The sequence below is a fragment of the Jaculus jaculus genome, chromosome 11, assembly GCF_020740685.1.
Source record: "Jaculus jaculus isolate mJacJac1 chromosome 11, mJacJac1.mat.Y.cur, whole genome shotgun sequence".
Classification (NCBI taxonomy): Eukaryota; Metazoa; Chordata; class Mammalia; order Rodentia; family Dipodidae; genus Jaculus; species Jaculus jaculus.
This window is the reverse complement of record NC_059112.1, coordinates 25,172,954-25,195,415: the sequence shown is the minus strand read 5'-3', so window position 1 is coordinate 25,195,415 and position 22,462 is coordinate 25,172,954. Positions and strand designations below refer to the sequence as shown.

Genomic DNA, 22,462 nt, shown 5'->3' with positions numbered 1-22,462 from the left:
AGAAAATTTTCAGTGCCAGGGATGGGATACCTCCAGGGAGTTGTTGGCCAGGGAAGTCCCTGATGACCCCAAAACATTATAGGCCATTGCCAAGGCCCTTGGTTTCCAACCAGGAACCCTATTGTTGAAGACTCCACATACTTGGTCTGCAAGGCCACTGAAAAATCCCGCTGGACATGAGCTGATAACCTCCTCCATGTAGACCAGCTGACAGAAAGCTGGAAGAAGCCATTCAACTTGTAGTTCAAAGGGAGAAAGAGATACCACCAGTGAAGATACTCAACAGTGGACACTGCAAGCCTGATTATTGGCCAGCCAACCCAAATGAGCCAATGGGTGCAATAGTGGCACATCTGTCATGATGGAAACCAACTGTCCTCCAATTGGACTGGAGGCCTGCTCCATGGGGGGGAAATACATCCCTGACACTGAAAACTTAAAACAGGGGTAGTCATGAGCCTTAGGGGTGTAACATCTGGTGATGTCTGGATAAGTATATATACTATGCTTATTAAACTGCCCAGTAAGCACTTCTCTTAATATTTATACCCTTATATTAATGCTACTCTCACTTTGGGTACAGAATCTCTTTTCAGATGGCAGTGACCTTGGGATGACTCAGAAGGTAACATAGTGCTGGAAAGAAGTGACTGGAGTACTGATTAACATCTCTTTCACACCTTCTAAGGCTCAGGGTCTAATGCAGAAGAGGTGGCGAAAAGAATATAAGAGCCAAAGGAAGGGTAGGACTCCTTACAATGTGCTCCCTCCATATCCATGACCTCACTGTGTCTGACACTACCTACACAAGACCGTCATAAGAGGAGGAAAAGATCATGACATCGAAATAAACGAGACTGATTGAGAAGGGGATATGATGGAGAATGGAATTTCAAATGGGAAAGTGGGGGTGGGGAGGGGTGGGGAGTGAGTGTATTACCATGGTATATTTTTCATAATCATGGAAAATGATAATAAAAATTGAGAAAAAAAAACAAACAAAAAATAAAAACAAAAGTCTCCATAAATGGCCTCAAAAGTGAAATACTGAATGTATGTAACATTAGATTAGAAACTATTAAAAATATTACTTTTGGGCTGGAGAGATGGCGTAGCGGTTAAGCGCTTGCCTGTGAAGCCTAAGGACCCCGGTTCGAGGCTCGGTTCCCCAGGTCCCACGTTAGCCAGATGCACAAGGGAGCGCACGCGTCTGGAGTTCGTTTGCAGAGGCTGGAAGCCCTGGCACGCCCATTCTCTCTCTCTCCCTCTATCTGTCTTTCTCTCTGTGTCTGTCGCTCTCAAATAAATAAATAAAATTTAAAAAAAAAATTACTTTTTTTTAGTTCTCACCATATCAGTTTTGTAAAATATGAAACTGTCTACATTAGTATTTCAGATTACTTCCTTTCTTTGTCTTACATGCCTATGGTTACTATTCTATTGCTCATGAAAATTTGCTTTGTGAATTTGTATATATGAAGACATTATATTATATGGTAGTAGTTTAGAAGAGTGGTTTATGGCAGCAGAAAGTATGAGACATTAGATTCAATACAAAGCCATAATGTGAATCAAAAGCTATAAAATCTAGAGGATAGAAGATTTTTTTTTTGAGGAAGGGTCTTATTCTAGTCCAGGCTGACCTGGAATTTACTATACTGTCTCAGGGTGGCCTTGAACTCTCAGCAATCCTACCTCAGCCTCTCGAATGCAGGGGATTAAAGGTATGCACCATCACATTCAGCCCAAAGAGAACAATTTAAAAAATACTTTATTTTTATTTATTTATTAGAGATTGTGTGTGTGTGTGAGAGAGAGAGAGAGAGAGAGAGAGAGAAAATGAGAATGAGAATGGATACATTAGGACCTCCAGCTATTGTCAATGAATTCTAGATACATGCACTACTATGTGGATCTGATTTACGTGGGTTCTGGGGCATCAAACCTGCATCCTTAGGCTTTGAAGGTAAGTGCCTTAACTGTTAAGTCATCTCTCCAGTCCAAAATAGAAAAAAATTTATACCTATTAAAAATAAAAAACCCCAAACCAAAACAGTAAGTACCTTTCCTGTTAACAGAAGTACTCTTGTCTCTTCTGAAATATAACTCTTGTCGTTACAGAAGTCCTATTAAAAAAAAGTCGACATGTACTTTTTTTATTATCTAAATTATAAGTAAAGCACAATAGTATCATTGAAGAAAAAAACTACTATTAACAGTCCATAAATTCATTGGCAGTAGGCATGGTAGTATGTGGTAGAGATGTCAGGATCTGCTTGGGTAACATAGGAAGACTGTTCAGGAAAAAGCAGGTGAGAGAGAACTAGAAGGAGGTCACTAATCTCATTTGAAATATACATTTTGGTTTTACTAAATGTATCTTCTTTTTATTGAATAGAATTCTAGAAGCAACTAAACAGAACATGACAACATAAGATGCATCACTGTGTGCTCCTGATTAGTAAAGAACCTTGTAATTAGGAGCTTTGGAAGGCAATCTCCCATTACCTAATAAACTTGGAGGCTTTAAAAAAAAACAAACAAACTTGTGTTCTCAAACAATCCAGTATTTGTCACTAGTGCTAATGTCACTAGTCCCTGAAATTTAAATTATTTTTGAGTGTAGAAGAATTAGGTGAAGAAAATTACCTTTTCTGGTTGTGTAAAAAACTTCAGTGGGAGGACTGGGTCCTTTGGTGAATCTGCATTGCACAAAGCACTTTTACTATTTATAACACACAGAGCCACATCACATACTGTGTAAAGTTTCTAGGAAAGGAGGGGGAAAAGGAATGATTATATAACTTCCACAACTACAAAGTAATCATAAGTATCAATTCTACCATATATAAAAACTGGAATTGAAAAATTCACTCCATGAATATTTTCTACTTCTGTTCATTGCTGTTCGAATTTCAGGTAATAATAATAAAAAAAAACCCTCTACCTTTATTTAATGTAAGCACCAAGGATAAATTTTGAAAAGCAAGCAAACCAGAACAAAATATGCAAAAATAAACACACATGTCTGTATTGCACATTTTTTTTTTCCTCTTCAAAATAGGGTCTTGCTCTACCCCAAGTTGACCTGGAATATACTATGAAGTCTCAGGCTACTTTCAAACTCCCGGCAATCCTATATATATCTCACCTTTAAATTTTTTTTTCTTTAAAAAAAATTTTTGAGAGAGTGCAAGCAACAGACAAAGAGACAGAGAGAATTGGCACACGAGGGCCTCAGCCACTGCAATACAAGTCTAGACACTTGTGCCACCTAGTAGGAATGTGTGACCTTGAGGTTGCGTCACCTTTGTCTATCTGGTTCACATGGGACCTGGAGAGACAAACATGGATCTTTAGGATTTGCAGTCAAGTGTCTTAACTGCTAAACCATCTCTCTAGCCCACATATCTTACATTTTTTAAAAATATTTTTCATTTATTTGAGAGAGATAGAGAGAGAGGGGGAGGGATGGGGAGGGAGAGAGAGAATATGAGATTGGGCACATGAGTGCCTCCAGCCACTGCAAAAGAACTCCAGATGCATGCGTCCCTTGTGCATCTGGCTAACGTGGGTCCTTGGAGAATTGAACCAGGATCCTTTGGCTTTTCAGGTAAGCGCCTTAACCACTAAGCCATCTTCTTCAGCCCACATGTCTTACATTTTTAAAAATTCCTTTCAAGGTAGGGTATCCATCCTAGCCCATACACCTGGAACTCACTCTGCAGTCTCAAGGTAACTTCATACTGAACTCACAGTGATCCTCTTACCTCTGACTCTTCACTGCTGGGATTAAAGGTGTGTGCCATCATGTCTTGCTGTCTGTATCTTGTGTGTGTGCGCGAACGTGCTCGCACACATGCAGGTGTGGAATTCAGAGGTTGACCTCAGGTATGTTTCTATTGCTCTCTATTTCTTAAAACAAGGTCTCTCACTGAACTCAGAGCTTGCCAATCTGGCTAGATAATTTAGTGAACAAATGTTTGTAATTACTGGTACATGCACCATATCCAGCTTTTTATGTAAGTGCTGGGGATCTGAACTCAGATCTTCCTGTTTGCATGGCAAGCACTTTACTCACCGAGATGCTCCCTAACCTGTCTGAAATTAATACATATAGATATAATACAGAGAGAATGGGCTCGCCAGGGCCTCTAGGTACTGTAACAGAACTCCAGACACATATGCCACCTTGTGCATCTTACATGGGTACTGGGGATTAAAACCTGGAGCCTTTGGCTTTGCCAGCAAGTGCCTTCATTACTATGCTATCTCTCCAGCTCATATTTTATCCATTCTTATCCTTCTGCCATGAAGTGTCAATGTTTTTAAAAATTATTTTTATTTTTTGCCTGCGTGTGTGTGCGCCCTTGTGCCATCCATATAGACTTGTCTGAAGCACAGGCAGATATTCTATGTTGCTGGATGTAGAATATGGGGTGACCTGCTCCATTATTTTTACAACTGGTTTAGTTTTCTCTCATAACTAGTTCCGTAACTTGAGAGGCTCCTCCGTCCTCTCGGGTCTGTGCTCCCCTGCACAAATGAGACTACAGGCATACATGGTCATATCCAGTTGTTAACACAGGATCTGGTGATTGGAACTCAGGCAGTCTGAGGCCCAAATGGTGACACAGGAAGCACACAAGTGCTGAGCCACCTCCCCAGCATATTAGTGCTTTTCGAGAGTAGAAAGGATTCCCAAAAAGATGGGGGTGGTGGTGCACACTTTTAATCACAGCAGTTGGGAAGCTGAGGTAGGAGGATTACCATGAGTTCAAGGCTAGCCTGAGCTGGTGGTGTGAGACCCTGCCTCAAAAAAAAAAAAAAAAAAAACAAGCAAAATTGATCATAAGTATATTTTAAATAAATATTCTGCAGTTTAAGCTCTTATATAATTGCCATGAAAAGTAAAGTTGGCTGACATTCTTTTTTTTAAAATTTTTTTAAAAAATTTATTTATTTATTTATTTATTTATTTGAGAGCAACAGACACAGAGAGAAAGACAGATAGAGGAAGAGAGAGAAAATGGGCGCGCCAGGGCTTCCAGCCTCTGCAAACGAACTCCAGACGCGTGCGCCCCCTTGTGCATCTGTCTAACGTAGGACCTGGGAAAACGAGCCTCGAACCGGGGTCCTTAGGCTTCATAGGCAAGCGCTTAACCGCTCAGACTGCCAACATTATTTCTTTTTTTTTTTTTAATTATTTATTTATTTATTTATTTGAGAGTGACAGACACAGAGAGAAAGACAGATAGAGGGAGAGAGAGAGAATGGGCGCGCCAGGGCTTCCAGCCTCTGCAAACGAACTCCAGACGCGTGCGCCCCCTTGTGCATCTGGCTAACGTGGGACCTGGGGAACTGAGCCTCGAACCGGGGTCCTTAGGCTTCACAGGCAAGCGCTTAACCGCTAAGCCATCTCTCCAGCCCCCAACATTATTTCTTATGGCACCTTAACAACCATTGGGCTAGCATTTATCTTACTTCATTTGTCTTGGATTCATCTGGAGACTGGGCATCTCTGGTTAATTTGATGTTCTCTGCCATCTTCTTCATGAAGGCATGACTGTTATTCTCATTCTTTGTCATTAAAACTTCAAGCATGAACCATAGGCACCTATATGTAAAACATAGTAAGGAGACTAAATGTAGATGAATGTGCTTAATAATAGAATACATACATCTATATATAGGGGCTGGAGAGATGGCTTAGTGGTTAAGGTGCTTGCCTGTGAAGCCTAAGGATCCAGGTCCTACTCTCCAGATCCCACGTTAGCCAGATGCACAAAGGTGAGGCAAGTACAAGATGGTACAAGCACCTGTAGTTCAATTGCAGTAGTTAATGCCCTGGTGTGCCATTTTTCTCTCGCTCTCAAAAATAAGTAATAAAAAAATGAGTGTATATATATATATCTGTATATAAAAACTGGGAAGTTCATTCTCTGTATAAAAGTAAAATATAAAGAAAATTTGAACTACTAATAGTATATTATCTTATTAATAATATTCAATAAAAACAACAATAAAAAATAGTATGTACTATCTGGGTGTGGTGGTGCATGCCTTTAGTCCCAGCACCTGGGAGGCTGAGGTAGGATGATTGCCATGAGTTCAAGGTCACCCTGAGAGTACACAGTGAATTCCAGGTTAGCCTGGGATAGTGTGAGACCACGAAAAACCAAAGCAGTGCTTTTTCAGACAAGGACTCATGTAGCCCAGGCTGGTCTCCAACTTACTATGCAGCTGAGGAAAGCCTTGAACATGATCCTCCTGCCTGCACTAAAATTAATTTATGAGAAAGAGAAAGACAGGTAGACAAACAGAGAGAATGGGCACACCAGGCCCTTAGCCACTGCAAAAGAACTTCAGACAAAAAAAAAAAAAAAAAAAAAAAAACAACTCCAGGTACATGTGTTACCTTGTGCATCTATCTGGCTATACATGGGTATTGGGAATCAAACCTGGGTCCTTTAGTTTTGCCAGCAGATGCCTTAACTGCTACGACATCCCTCCAGTCCTGCCTCTGTCTCTTTACTTTTGGGATTTTATGCAGGTATTGGTCACCATACCCAGTTCAGATAAACATATTTAAAACAAACAAACAAAAACCTTCTAATTAAGAGGGAAAAGGGGATATGATAGAGTGGATTTGTGAAGGGGAAAGTGGGTGGGAGAGGGAACTATGCTTTTTTGTTCATAATTATGGAAGTTGTCAATCAAAAGAGTTAAAAAAAAAAAAAGCTTAAGTTAAAACTGGGTATTGTGGTGTACCCACTTACTCCCCAGCACTCTGGAGGCAGAGGAGGGTTGGACTGCTTTGAGTTTCTGGCCATCCTGAGACTACACAGTGAATTCCAGGTCAGTCTGGGCTAGAGGGAGAATCTAGGTCAAAAACAAACAAAAAAAAAACACCTTATTGAGAGTTTCAAATCGCTTCATGAAATAGAAAGACATTATAAGTTCTTTTTGTTTGTTTACTTTTATTTTTTATTTGAGAATGACAGAGAAAGAGGCAGAGAGAGGGAGGGATAGAATGGGTGCATTGAGGCCACTGCAAATGAACTCCAGATAACTTGTGCATCTGGTTTACGTAGGTCTGGCAAATTAAGCCTCGAACCGTGGTCCTTAGGCTTCACAGGCAAATGCTTAACTGCTAAGCCATCTTTTCAGCCCCTCTTTTTCATTTTTTAATTAATTAATTAATTAGACAGCAACGGGGGGTAAAGGGGGGAAGACAGTGGGTGGGCCAGGGCCTCCAGCCACTGCAAATGAACTCGATGCGTGCACCCCCCTTGTGCATCTGGCTAATGTGGGTCCTGGGGAATCGAGCCTCAAACCGAGGTCCTTAAGTTTCACAGGCAAGCACTTAACCACTAAGCAATCTCTCCAGCCTTAAAATATTTTTTTTCTAAAAAAAATTTAAAACAAGAAAAAGGAGCTCATTTGCAGTGGCTAGATAAGCCCTGGCATGCCCATTCTCTCTCTCCCGCTTTCTCTCTGTTGCTGTCAAATAAATAAAAATAAACCAAAAATATTTTAATTTTAGCTGGGAGTGGTGGCTCAGCCTTTAATCCCAGCATTTGGGAGGCAGAGGTAGGAGGATCACCGTCAGTTCGAGGCCACCCTGAGACTGTATAGTGAATTCCAGGTTAGCCTGGGCTAGAGGCGAGACCCAACCTTGAAAAATCAAAGATTTATTTACTTATTATAGACACAAAGATGGAAAGAGTCAGGTAAAGAGAACGAGAGATAATGGGCATGCCACAGCATCCAACCACTGCAGACAAACTCCAGACATATGGGTCACCTTGTGTATGTTTATATGGGTCCTAGGGAACTGAACCTGTGTCCTTTGGCTTTGCAGCAAGTGTCTAAGTCATCTCTCCAGGCCTTTAATTGGTTTTGTTGTTGCTGGGATTAAAGGCATGTACTACCATGCCCAGCTCATTATTTTTTGGGCTGGAGGGATGGTTTAGCAGTTAAGGTGCTTGCCTGCAAAGCCAAAGGACCCAGGTTTGATTCCCCAGAACCCACATTAGCCAGATGCACAAGGGTGCGCACACGTCTGAAGTTCGCTGAAGTTTGTTAGCAGTGGTTGGAAGCGCTGGTGTGCCCATTCTCACACCCTCTCTTTGTGTCTAACAAATAAATAAAAAACAAACCAAAAACAGTTTGAAGTATTGCTTGACTCCATCAATGGGGAAGAAATTACTTGATAATGTTTGATGCGATCTTCTTTGCCTGTATTAAATGTTTTATGAGGTTAGTTTAATAGTTTAAATGAAAGTTGGTAGTTTTGGGCTGGGCATGGTGGCTCATACCTTTAATTCCAGCATTTGAGGGGCAGAGGTAGGAGGACTGCTATGAGTTTGAGGTCATCCCAAGATAACATAGTGAATTCCAGGCCAGCTGGGCTAATGAGACCCTACTTCAAAAGAACCAAAAAAGGGTTAAGGCACTCACCTGCAAAGACTAAGGACCTAGGATTGATTCCTCAGTACCCACATAAAGCCAGATACACAAGGTGGCACATGCATGTGGAGTTCATTTGTAGTGGCTAGAGGTCCTAGTGTACCATAGTGACCCATTCTCTCCCCAACTCATAAATAAATAAACGCGGAGGTAGAAGGATCACCACGCATTCACGGCTATTCTGAGACTACATAGTGAATTCCAGGTCAGCCTGGGCTTGGAGGGAGACACTATTTCAAAAAACAAATGAACAAACGAAGAAGAAGGAAGAAGAAAGGAAGGAAGGAAGATGGAAGAAGGAAGGAAGGAAGGAGGAGGAGGAGGGAGGAAGGAAGAGGAGGAAAAGGAAGAGGAAGGACGAGGAGGAAGGAAAAAAAAACCCCAAAAAGAAAACAGAAAGTTGGTAGTTTCTGTAATACTTAACTCTGGCAAAGGAGATTTAAATCTAGATGGCTGACCAATGTTTGACAATCAAAGGAGCAGAATAGAAAATAGAATAAATAACTAAATAAATAACTATTACAACCATTAATGAGTACTGATAGTTGGGCATTTATAACTATGACACATCTTACACATAATCTTACACATAAGAATGGAAACATGCCAGGCAGGTGTGGTGGCGGGTGCCTATCCCAGCACTCAGGAGGCAGAGGTAAGAGGATCGTCGTGAATTCGAGGCCACCCTGAGACTACATAGTGAATTCCAGGTCAGCCTGGGCTAGAGGGAGACCCCCTACCTTGAAAAACCATGAAGGAAATAGAATTAAACTATCTTTTTTCTTTTTGTCAAGGTAGAGTCTCCCTCTAGCCTAGGCTGACCTGGGGACTCAATTTTGTAGTCTCAGGGTGGCCTCAAATTCACAGTGATCCTCCTACCTCTACCTTCCAAATTCTGGGATAAAAGGCATGTGCCAACACACCGGGAAAATTAAACTATCTGATCTTATACTTTAAATATTGTACACAATGAAATCACTTCATTAGTTAGTTCTTTGGCTCAAGAACTGTTTTGCGCCGGGCGTGGTGGCGCACACCTTTAATCCCAGCACTTGGGAGGCAGAAGTAGGAGCCATGAGTTCAAGGCCACCCGGAGACTACAGAGTTAATTCCAGGTCAGCCTGGACCAGAGTGAGACCCTACCTCAAAAAACCAAAAAAAAAAAAAAAAAAAAAAAAGAACTGTTTTGCTTTTCTTGTGGTAGGGACTCACCCTAGCTGAGGCTGACCTGTAACTCACTGTGTTAGCCCCAGGCTGACCTCAAACTCACAAGGACTTTTCTACTTTGGCCTCCTGTGTGTTGTGATAAAAGGCGTGTGCCACCATGTCAAACTGGACTCGGAAGTCTATTAAGTTTCTTTATCAACGTGGAAGATTCTTGGTTACTTTACACAAAATGACAGCATTAGAATTACTATATTTGTACATGTCATGAGGAAAGATTTTTGTTGCTAAGGATCCAGGTTCAACTGCCCAGTATGCATGTAAGCCAGACGCACAAGGTGGCACATGCACCTGGAGTTCGTTGGTGGGAGCTGGAGGCCCTGGTGCACCCATTCTCTTTTTCTTTCTATCTCAAATAAATAAAAAAGAAAAAAAAAGTTTGGGCAAAAGTACCTGTAGGTGTAAATAATGCTGTGCCCAGAAGTCATAGATTGTTACAATAATATTTCAATGCCAGGAAAGGAATACCTTACAGTGAGTTGTTGGCCAGGGAGACCCTTGATGCCCTCAAAACATTATGGGCTATTGCCAAGGCTCTTGGTTGCCCAGCAGAACTAGATGGAGGCCCTACTGCTGAAGACACCACATGCTTGGGCTGCAGGTCACTGAGAAATCAAGCTGGAGCTGAACTGGTAGCATCCTCCCTGTTGACTAGCTGTCAGGATGCTGGAAAGAGCTATGCAGCATGCAGCCTGTTGGGGGAGAAAAGCCATCAGCAGTGGGCCCTGAAAGCCTTATACCTGGCCAGCCAGGCCAAATATGCCAACTGGGGCAAGTCTTATAGGGGAAACCCACCGCCTTCTGATGGGACTTGAGACCTACTACATGGGAGAGAACTCATGCCTGGTAGTGGTAACTTAATCAAAAGCCCATGGCTGGGGAAGTTATAAGCCCTAGGAGGGAAATTACTGTTATCTGACTAAATGGATATATTGTGCCAAACTGTCTTAAAATACTTATGTTTATGCACATATATCAATGCCTCTCTCAGTTTTGACAAGAGAAGCTTCTTTAATCAGTTGGCAATGACCAATGACAACTGGGGACACACAAAATACACTTAAGTGGCCATGATATTCATGACCTCTCAGCGGCTGATACTGCCTACACAAGACCTGCAAAACTGGAGGCAAAAACGAAATGAAACAAAACAATGCACAAGAACACTATTACCAATGGCCCTCCCCAAAAGACATCAAAATAGAGGAGAGAAGCCAGGCGTGGTGGTGCACGCCTTTAATCCCAGCACTCTGGAGGCAGAGGTAGGAGGATCACCGAGAGGACACTCTGAGAGTAAATAGTGAATTCCAGGTCAGCCTGGCTAAAGTGAGACCTTACCTTGAAAAAAAGGACTGGTTGGTAAGAAGGGAGTCAGTGGGGCAGGAGGTGTGGGGGGGGTGGGGAAGGAAAGGTAGTAGGAAGGGATTATGACCACTGTTTATTTATATGAAGGTTGTCAATATTTTTTTTTTCTTCCCCCAGGTAGTGTTCTCAGTTTAGCTCAGACTGACCTGGAATTCACTATATAGTCTCAGGGTGGCCCCAAATTCATGGCAATCCTCCTACCTCTATCTCCTGAGTGCTGGGACTAAAGGCATGCACTATGCAGACCAGACAGAGCTATAATATGCAACATTTTCATCTTAGCTTAAGGAGTATGGGGAGTAGAGGTGCAGCAAGTCCAAAAGATTTTTTTTTTCCCCCTTTTGGTTTTCCGAGGCAGGGTCTCAATCTAGCTCAAGCTGATCTAGAAACCACTATGTAGTCTCAGGGTAGTCTTGAATTCATGGATCCACCTACCTCTGCCTCCTGAGTGCTGGGATTAAAGGCATGTGCCACCACTGTTGGCTTTTTTTGTTTGTTTGTTTGTTTGCTTGTTTTCTGAGGTAGGGTCTTTCTCTAGCTCAGGATGACCTGGAATTCACTATGTAGTCTCAGAGTAGCCTTGAACTCATGTTGATCCTCCTACCTCTGCCTCCCAAGTGCTGGGGTTAAAAGGGCATGTGTGCCATCACACCCAGCTATAAATGATTTTTTTTTAGTGAGCAAAAGTGAGAGAGAGGGAGAAAGACAGTTGAAGTGCTAGGGCTTCAGCTGCTACAACTGAATTCCAGATGCTTATGCCACATAGTGGGGCAAGTGTGATCTTGCCCTTGCCTCACCTATGTGCATCTGGCTTACATAGGATCTATAGAGTAGAACATGGGTCCTTAGGCTTCGCAGGCAAGTGCGTTACATGCTAATCCATCTCTCCAGCCCGTAAATGGTTTATTTTTTTTTGAGGTAAGGTCTCACTCTAGCTCAGGCAGACCAGGCATTCATTATGTAGTCTCAGGGTGGCTCTGAAATCATGGCAAACCTCGTACTTCTGCTTCCCAAGTGCTGGGATTAAAGGTGTGCACCAAGAACAACCCAAATGAATTTTTAAACGATATGTTATTTATTTATTTACTGGGTTGGGGGAGAGAGACAGAGAGGGGAAAAGAAAAAGAATGGATGTGCCAAGGCCTCTAGGCACTGCAAACAAACTCCAGATGCATGTGCCACCATGTGTATCTGGCTTATATGAGTACTGAAGAATCAAACTTAGGTCCTTAGGCTTCACAGGCAAGCACCTTAATGGTGCTTAATGGCTAAGTCATCTCTCCATCCCCCAAATAATTATTTGTATTGTTTTCTTAAAAAAAAAAAAAAAAAAAAAAGATCGCCACGCCTGGACTAAATGTTTAATTTTTACTTATTTGTGACAGAGAAAAAGACAGAATGGGTGTGCCAGGGTCTCTAGACACTGCAAATGAACTCTACATAAATGTGCCACAATGTGCACCTGGTTTATGTGGGTCCCATGGATCTGAACATGGGTCCTTAGGCTTAGCAGGCAAGCACTTTAACCACTAAGCCATCTCTAAAGCCCAGATATTTCATGTATATTTAATGTGCATATTTGTGTGCAGAGCATGTATGACATGACATATTACATGTAGATGTGTATGCAGATGCACATATGATATATGAATGCATGCAGGAGAACTCTGCATGTCCTTTTTTTGGGTTTATTTTTATTTATTTATTTGAGAGTGATAGAGAAAGAGGCAGAGAGAGAGAGAATGGGCGTCCCAGGGCTTCCAGCCACTGCAGATGAATTCAGATATATGCCCCCCCTTTGGCATCTGGCTAATGGGGGTCCTGGGGAATCGAGCCTCGAACCGGGGTCCTTAGGCTTCATAGGCAAGCACTTAACTGCTAAGCCATCTCTCCAGCACTACATGTCCTTTTGTAATGCTCATCTGCAGACTTCCTTGAGATAAAGAGTGTCTCCCTCAACCGGGAGTTACCATTTTTTAGTCAGTGAGCCCCAGTGACTTTCTGATCTTTTTCCCCACTCCCAGGGACTGATGTTACAGACATGTGTATCCCTAACAAGGTCCAGGACAGCTTGGTCTACAGTAAGGCTCTACTTTGAAAAAAATAAAAAATAAAGTAAGCCGGGTTTGGCGGTGTACACTTTTAATCCCAGCAACTGGGAGGCAGAGGTAGGAGGATTGCTGTGAGTTCCAGGCCACCCTGAGACTCCATAGTGAATTCCAGGTCAGCCTGGGCTATGGGCTAGAGTGAGACGCTACCTCGGAAAGAAAAAAAAAAAAAAAGAAATTTTATATTCTAGGTCAGCCTGAGTTAGAGTGAGATCCTACCTACAAAAACAAAAAAGAAAAAAGTTTTAAAGCTTACAATTCACAATAAATGGTAGGGAGAAGTGGGAGGACTAAGAATTTACTACAACAAATTGTTATAGAAAATGCCAGAATGAGCTGGGCATGGTGGCACATGCCTTTAGTACTAGCACTTGGGAGGCAGAGGAGGACTGCTGTGAGTTTGATCCCAGCCTGAGCTTGAGCAAGACACTACCTTGAAGGAAAGAAGGAAAAAAACAAAGCAGTTTCAGATAATTGTAATAGCTTTATGTTGAAGTTTTTCCCATTTGTTAGCGCAATTTTAACTGTTTCTGAAATAACTGCCTGTTGTAGATTAAGCAAACCTTTACAGGCATAAATACATAAAAATAGTTGTGTGAATCTTGCAAACTATGACTTACTCTTTGATGTCACGAAGCTGATCAACGTCTTGTGATCTTGTGAAATCAGGGTCATGAGCTAGCAGGTGGATCATGTATGGAACTACATACTCAGGCAATAGTGATAATAATTTCTCTAAAATGAAAATATTTCTATTAATAACAGCAATAGCGTTAAGACCTTCCTATATTTGCATTCTAATAATTTTGGTTTCCATCTTTTCCCCATCATTTATATAAGTAACAGATAACAAACATGTACCTAAATGATACTGAAATACTGTTATTTCACTTGTAGGAGAAATTAATGCTCCAAAATTGAATAAATGACCTAGCTAAGAAGAAATAACTAAGTTAAGAAAATACTGACATATTGGGCTGGAGAGATGGCTTAGTGGTTAAGCGCTTGCCTGTAAAACCTAAGGACCCTGATTCGAGGCTTGATTCTTCAAGACCCACGTTAGCCAGATGTGCAAGGGGGCACATGTGTCTGGAGTTCGTTTGCAGTGGCTGGAAGCCCTGGCACAACCATTCTCTCTCTCTCTCAATTTCTCTCAAATAAATAAATAAAAATGAACAAAAATAAATAAATAAAAGAAAATACTGACATACTGTCTGAGCAACATGTTCAAATCAAGCAATACTATTGATTTCTTAAGACAAATGAAGCCACTGGAAACCATTTTATGCTTTACAAATGGCTTATTTCCCCCCTTCCCTCTCTCAAATAAATAAATAAAATTTTTAAAAATTAAAAAAAACTATAATGGAAATAATTATTAGTATCCCTACTCTATTCACAGACACATGATAGAGTTAACAGGCACATACCAGTAGCTATAGGGTTCTGTTTAATGTATTCCCTGCGTATACTGATGTTCTTTAGCAAACACTGTCGTGCATGGGCTCGTCTTTCCTTGACAGGATCTTTGGCACACAAGGCAAAGATCGCCATATACTCCAACGGGAGTAGTAACTTCACAAGTGCTTTATGCAGCTTCTGTGCAAATATTTGCCTTACTTGGTAACACTCATCCTACAGCAAGCAGCACAAGAACAAAAACACATAAAATCAACGAAATTTACCAAAAAGAGAAGTTTAAGTTGTTTCTATAAATGATAGTTATAGTGGAACAAATATTAATGTAATATTTGGAATACATTTTAATAGATAAAAGCACTCTCTGTATATTCATAAATTAACTGGCTCTGTACTGATCAAAAAAATAATGATTTAATATCAAGGAAAATTATTTGGAAAAACTAAGGTGTTACTTACATTAATAACCAGTGCACAGAGCTGAAACTGTTCTGGGGTAATAATTTCATGGTAACAAGGTTCCTGAGCAAGCTTCATTATGGCACTACCAGCAGCTAATCGCAAGCGAGACATATCAGATTTACTATAAACAAACAAAAAAGAAATAAACATTTCCTATAACCATTATGTGCAAAAATGCTCTGATTCCTTTTTGAGCATAAGACCAATAGTGGAAAACTTATGTTTAAAATAATATCATGTATGGGAAAGCTACTCTGAAATCCATGAACTCAACCCAGGAGAAAAGACTCAAATCACTGTAATTTTCTGAAAACAAATTTGTCTTTCTTTATTTCTACTTTTGTTTTCTATCTTTATTTGTTTATGTTCTACTTTAGACATTTCACCACTGCCAAGCTAAACAACTCACCTTAATCTTCCAAGCAAAATGATTATTGTACTAAGAAAAGCCAGTTACATAAAAATCTATAGCCATCATTTCAAGAACACATATTCACTTTAGAAAACTTCATTTAGGACTGGAGAGATTGCTCAATGGTTATGGGTGCTTGCTTGCAAAGTTAAGGCCTGTGTTTTGAGTCCCCAGGGCCTACATAAAGCCAGATGCATAAAGTGGTGCATGAATCTGGTGTTCCTCTGCAGTGGCAAGAAACCTGGTGCATCCATACTCAATCTCTCTCTCTCTCTGCTTGCAAGTAATTAGAAAGAAAGAAAGAAAGAAAGAAAGAAAGAAAGAAAGAAAGAAAGAAAGAAAGAAGGAAGGAAGGAAGGAAGGAAGGAAGGAAGGAAGGAAGGAAGGAAGGAAGGAAGGGAGGAAAGAAAGAAAACTTAGTTTCAATGAACAAAGAACTAGAAACCCATCACCACTTCATCTTTTCCTACACACATACACACACACAGACACACATGCATGTGCATGTGCACGTGCACGCCAAGACTCTAGCTTAAGGTTACACATATCTAATGGATGGCAGCAAGGCAGTTACAAGAGAAGAGGGAAATGACAAATACAAAGACAGAGACTAGAGACTTAGTAGTAGTATCTGAGCTGACTTCCTTGCAAAGAATAAAATTTTGAAGAAAATTTAGGAAGCCTCAGCACCCCAACCCCTTACTCTGTGGACTATTACCTAAATGGTAAAACGTAGTGAACATGGGGTGAAAGACATTCTTCCTATTTCAATTTCTATGTGGCAGACAGCCTGTCTTTTTATTTTGAAGACTGTAGGAAATGAGAAAAGCTGGCTTGAACTCACTGGGATTTTTGCTTAGCAAAACGGGGGTGGGGTGGGGGGAGACATGGTTCTCTTAGGAGAGACCTGTTAAAAGCAAGCAGAGGGGCTAGAAAAGAAGGCTCAGAGCTAATAGGCGCTTACCCACAATACCTAACTACCAGGCGCATGCAACTGGAGTTTGTTTGCAGTGGCTAAAGGCCCTGGCACACCCATTTATTCATTCTAACTCTTCCCTTCTCTTTTCTTGCAAACAAACAAACAAAATATTTTTTTAAAGTGAGCTGTGGGGCTGGAGAGATGGCTTAGCAGTTAAGGCGTTTGCCTGCAAAGCCAAAGGATCCCGGTTCGACTCTCTAGGACCCATGTAAGCCAGATGCACAAGGGAGCACATGTGTCTGGAGTTCGTTCACAGTGGCTGGAGGCCCTAGCACACACCCATTCTCTCCCTCTATCTCCCTATTTCTGCATCTCTCTCTCAAATTAATGAATAAAAGTAAAATATTATATAGAAAATAAAGTAAAAAAAAAAAAAAGAAGCAGCTCTGGTTGGGCATGGTGGCAGATGCCTTTAATCCTAGCACTTGGGTGGCAGAGGTAAGAGAACTGCTGAGTTTGAGGCCACTCTGACACTGCAGAGTAAAGTCCGGGTCAACCAGGGCTACAATGAAACCTTAAAGCCAGGAGTGGTGGCACATGCCTCTAATCCCAGCTCTCGGGAGGCAGAGGTGGGAGGACCACAGTGAGCTCAAGGCCACCCTGAGAATAGAGAGTGAATTCCAGGTCAGCCTGGGCTAAAGTGAAACCCTACCTCAAAAAGCCAAAACAAGAAACAAACGAGCAAAAAAAACCGAAAATGTGAGCTATCATACCAAAAAGGGATTCTCAAACAGCTCTGTAGTAGATAAATCAAACAAGCTATTATTTAGTGCTTACACTGTGACATGCAGTGTGTAAAACACATTATAGACTTTTTGTCATTTAATTTCACTGTATGCGGAAAATGAAGCTTGGAAAAGTTAATTGATGTATACAAGCTCATACAACTAATAAATGAAGGCAGTGCATAACTCTAGAGCCCAAGCTAACATTATGTTATCACCTAATTAAGATTTAATCCCAGCACTTAGCACTTGGGATGCAGAGGGAGGAGGATTGACTGAGTTTGAGGCCACCCTGAGCTAGAGCAATACCCTGCCTTGGAAAACCAAAAAAAGATTTACTAAATCTGCTACATGTGATCAATAGTTAACCATTCTCTTAGTTACAAATGGAGAGTACGTTTATGTATAAATATATGTATATATGGATGTATGTGTGCATATATATATGTAAATAATTTTAACCTGCTTGAACCAGGCTTTACATATGATATTAATCATACAATCTCCATTAAAAAAAAATATTAGCCTGGTGTGGTGGCGCATGCCTTTAATCCCAGCACTCGGGAGGCAGAGGTAAAAGGATTGCCATGAGTTTGAGGCCACCCTGAGAATACAGAGTGAATTCCAGGGCTAGAGTGAGACCCTACCTCAAAAAAGCATAAAAACAAAAAATCAAAAACAAAATAATAATAACAACACAACAACATTATTTATTTGTAAGAAGAGAGGAAGAGAAGAGGCACTACAGCTTCCTGCAACACAGCAAACAAACTCCAGAACTATGTGCCTCTTTGTGTGGTTTTACATGGATACTGTGGAATCAAACCTAGGCCTTTAGGCCTTGCAAGCAAGTACCTTGTAACTGCTGAGCCATTTCTCCAGCACCTGTGTGCATATTTTTGCATAATGATATTATTATTTCACAAATGTGAAAGCAATCAGTGAAAGGATATTTTTGAGGATCAGATATAATAATATGCCTAACAGTCCGGCAAAGAAGTCACCAACTTACACTCGCAGACAGCATGGCAGAACCCTTTTCTTGACCCTATTGAGAAATTATTATTATTATGTATTTTTTTTGAGATAGGGTCTCACTGTAGCTCAGGCTGACCTGGAATTCACACTGTAGTCCCAGGGTGGCCTGGAACTCATGGTGATCCTCCTATCTCTGCTCACCACGGCAAGCTTAAGAGCTTATTATAATGTGTTGTCAATATAATACAGTTATGCCAAATTTAAACTTCTCATTATTGCCAATTTAGCTTTAATCATCATTACTGATAAAAGGCAACTATTGGCTTGTTCTATCATAAAAGGTTTTCTGTTTAAATAGCTTAATTCAACTTATTAAAGCAAAAAGAACATTTAATGTAACCTGCTTATATTTTTTTCTCTTCTACCCAATTTTATGCTCTTTGGAAGGTTTTTTTTTTTTTTTTGGAGAGGGGTTGAGGTAGGATCTCACTCTTAGCTCAGGCTGACCTGGTATTCACTACATTGTCTCAGAGTGGCCTCGAGCTTACAGTGATCCTCCTACCTCTACCTCCCAAGTGCTGGGATTAAAGGCTGTGCCACCACGCCCAGCTGGAAGGGATTTTCGTTAGTTTTAAATGACAGCAGTACCTAATACTTAACAGTACTCAATAAATACATAAATGACTAAAATTCTGTCTGTATAGTTGCATCTCAAATACACACACACACACACACACACACACACACACACACACATATACACTTTTTTTTTCTTTTTTTGAGGTAGGGTCTCACTGTAGCCCAGGCTGACCTGGAATTCACTAAGTAGTCTCAGGCTGGCCTCCAACTCAGCATTCCTCCTACCTGTCTCCTCAGTCCTGGGATTAAAGGCATGTACCACCACACCCAGCCTCACAGGTAAAAATATTTAGTCATCTCTGTGGAGGCTCTTGATCCCTATGATAGTCAGTACTTAAAAGAAAACAAGGAACTCCAGAACTAAAAACTTTTTAAAAGGACCAGAAAGGAACTAGTAACATCAGGAATTAGAAGAGTAGACATGGCTAGACATAGAAACGCACACGAGCATGCATTCACATGCTCTATCTATAGAATTATATGTAGACTTTATAGGCTTCTACTTTTTTGTTGCTTTTGTATGGTGTATGCGCATTTATGTATGTGTGTGGGGGGATACGTAGGCATGTGGAAGCATGAGATAACCTTATGTGTGTTTTTAATTTTTAAAGTTGTGTGTGTGTTGTGCACCAAGGTCTCTTGACTGCTTAAATGTAAGGCCAGATGCTTGTGTCACTCTGGGTCTGGGTTTACAAAGGTAGCTGGAGAATTGGAATTGAACCAGGCAGGCTTGGTAAGCAAGCTCGTTTAACTCTCTAACCACTGAGCCATCTCCCTAGTCACAATCCTTACTTTTCCAGCCCATTTAAAGCAAAGCCTTTCCTCTTTGGGATCTTTTATGAAGGGTATGAACTCTAGTCCAGGCTGGCCTTGAACTCATGGTGATCCTCCTCCTGCCTAAACCTCCAGAGTGCTGGGATTAAAGGTATGCCACAACCATTTCCAGCCTCTTTGGATTCTTGCTCTGCTGGCCATGAGCTTACCAGCAAAGTACCTTGGCTCTCTCTGCCTCCCATCTCACCACTAGAATCTGTGCACCGAGATTACATAGTTTCTAGGCTTCTAGCTTTTTTTGTTTTTGTTTTTTTGTTTTTCAAGGTAGGGTCTCATTCTGGCCCAAGCTGACCTGGAATTCACTATGAAGTCTCAGGGTGGCCTCGAATTTATGGCGATCCTCCTAACTCTGCCTCCAAAGTGCTGGGATTGAAGGCCTGCACCACCACGCCTGCTGGCTTGCTTCTAGCTTTTAAAGTGGGGGTTGGGGATAAAATTTGGGAACTCTTCACTTGAGCAGTGAATACTTTATCCGCTGAGCCATCTTCCGAGCCCTCGTGTTTCTTTTCAATTGCTCTCACCTTAATTTATTGAGACAAGCTCTTTCACTAAACCCAAACCTTGCCAATTTGGCTACTTAGCCAGGTTGTTCCAGGGATGTGTTTCTGTCTTCTTAAAACTGGGATTACAGTATGCTTGGGTCCGCAAGTTTATACAGTAAGCACTTTACCCATTGGGCCCCAGCCCCCCCCCCCTTTCTTTTTTGGAAAGACTTTTATGGTATGGAAGTCATTCTATTTGTTCAATCATTTTACTACATAGTGTGTGCTTTGTGGGCAGGGACCAATCTCTTTCTTGTAAAATATTTAATTTAATTTAATTAATTAATTTATTTGAGGGGTGGGGGAAGAAGGGAGGGAAAGAATGGCGTGCTAGGGCCTCTAGCCAAAGCAAATAAATTCCAGATGCATTTACCACCTTGTGTATTTGGCTTTACATAGTTATTAGGAACCAAACTTGGGTACTTTGGCTTTGCAAGCAAATTCCTTTAACCACTAAGCCATCTCTCTAGCCCCTCTTCTTAAAAAAAAATATTTTTATTTATTTGAAAGAGAGAAAGAGAGAGAGGAGAAAAGAAAATGAGAATGAATATGAATGGGCACGGCAAGGCCTACAGCCACTGCAAACAAAATATAGACACATGCATGACCTTGTGTATCTGGCTTACATAGGTACTGGGGAATCGAATTTGGGTTCTTAGGTTTTGCCAGCAAGTGCCTTAACTGCTAAGCCATCCTCCAGTTCCCCCATCTCATTTTGATACAACAATTCTCATAGTGTTTTGCAACAACTAGAAATTCAACAAGGAAAAAGTACTTTCGGAGGCAGAGGTAGGAGGATCACTGTGAGTTCAAGGCCACCCTGCGACTTCCTAGGGAATTCCAGGTCAGCCTGGACTAGACTGAAACCCCACCTCAAAAAAACAAACAAAAACAGAAGTACTTTGGTAACAATGACTAAAAATAAGATTAAGGTTTGTCTTTAGAAATAAAAGCATATACATATCAATAAAGAACTCTTGAAATAAATTTGAAGTACATAAGGTTTGACCCAAAGCATATAGTAAAATTACAACATTCAATATTAATAAAGTAAATAATTCTATGCAAGTTCTTACCCATTTACTGAACTAAGAAGACAGGAAATAATATGAATCTCACCTGATTCTCTTTTGCTCTGTCAGGTCACCCTCACTAACCAACATCGCTGATAACAACCGAAGAGTTGAGTTGGCAGATTTAGACTGGTTGTTTTTCATACCCAACAGCCACCTTACCAGAAGTTTAATTGCCTGTACCTATAAAATATTAACATGCTAAAAAAAGAAAGCAACTTAAAATCCCAATTAAAAGGAAGATTAATCCGTAAGTAGATTCATGAGCGTATGTATGCTTATCAGCAGACACATTTTACTACTGAAGCTAAGAACTAATATTTATTCTGTGTTTAATCTGTACCAGGCAGTTTTTCCAGAGCTGTGTATGTATTAATTTGTTTGATCTCCCATTAAATTTCATGAAATAAGTTTTCTTATTTTCAACAAAAAAAGGCAAATGAAAAACACTTATAATAGATAACACACAGAAAATATTTTAATACTTATGGTTTCTGGTGGCTTTTGACACTGAAAATGTATAATTAAAAGACGATATTTAGAGCGTTTTACTGAAGAGTAGGAAGGACGTGAGGGAAGAACTGAGTGAAGAAAGAGAACTATCACAGAAGTGAAGTTGGAGCTGGGCATGGTGGCACATGCCTTTAATCCCAGCACCCAGAAGAAGAGGTAGGAGGATCATCATAAATTCAAGACCACCCTGAGACTATAGAGTGAATTCTAGGTCAGCCTGAGCTAGAGTGAGACCCTACCTAGAAAAACAAAAAAAAAAAAATGAAGTTGGGTAACAGGGGTAACTATATACAACAATCCAGTAACTGGAAAAGAATAATCAACAGTGTATTTCAAAGTGAATAGTGGAGAAGAAATCAGATGTTCTTGATACAAAGATAGGAAAAATGTTTGAGGTGATATTACAAACAGAAAATAGTGCTGGGTGTGGTATAGCACTTGGGAGGGAGAAGCAGGAGATCGCTGTAAGAGGGCAGCCTGAGAACTAGATCAGCCTGGGCTAGAGTGAGACCCTACCTCAAAAAGGAAAACAAACAAACAAACACAACCACTCTTTAGAAAGGCTTTCATAATTTTTTGAGTATTGAGAAGCTAAGTCTCAATACTCAACACCTCCTTAACATGCTGGCCAAAAACATTTCTAGAATTATTTCCCGTTATTTGAAATTGTATTACCAATATGTTAATAATTAGCCAAAACATCTGAATATTATTTAT

General features: G+C 40.7%; 1 protein-coding gene across 1 annotated transcript in view; it reads right to left on the bottom strand.

The window, feature by feature from the left end:
* Pds5a (PDS5 cohesin associated factor A) overlaps positions 1-22,462 on the bottom strand; it is a 131,552-nt gene that overhangs the window by 14,559 nt on the left and 94,531 nt on the right. Inside the window, exons 23-29 of the mRNA XM_045161407.1 lie at positions 21,279-21,415; positions 15,048-15,171; positions 14,600-14,804; positions 13,790-13,904; positions 5,485-5,617; positions 2,650-2,769; positions 2,064-2,126 (exon numbers count right to left, since the gene is read on the bottom strand). Of these exons, the coding sequence (XP_045017342.1) occupies positions 2,064-2,126; positions 2,650-2,769; positions 5,485-5,617; positions 13,790-13,904; positions 14,600-14,804; positions 15,048-15,171; positions 21,279-21,415 (897 nt within the window). The remainder of the gene's footprint in view (positions 1-2,063; positions 2,127-2,649; positions 2,770-5,484; positions 5,618-13,789; positions 13,905-14,599; positions 14,805-15,047; positions 15,172-21,278; positions 21,416-22,462) is intronic.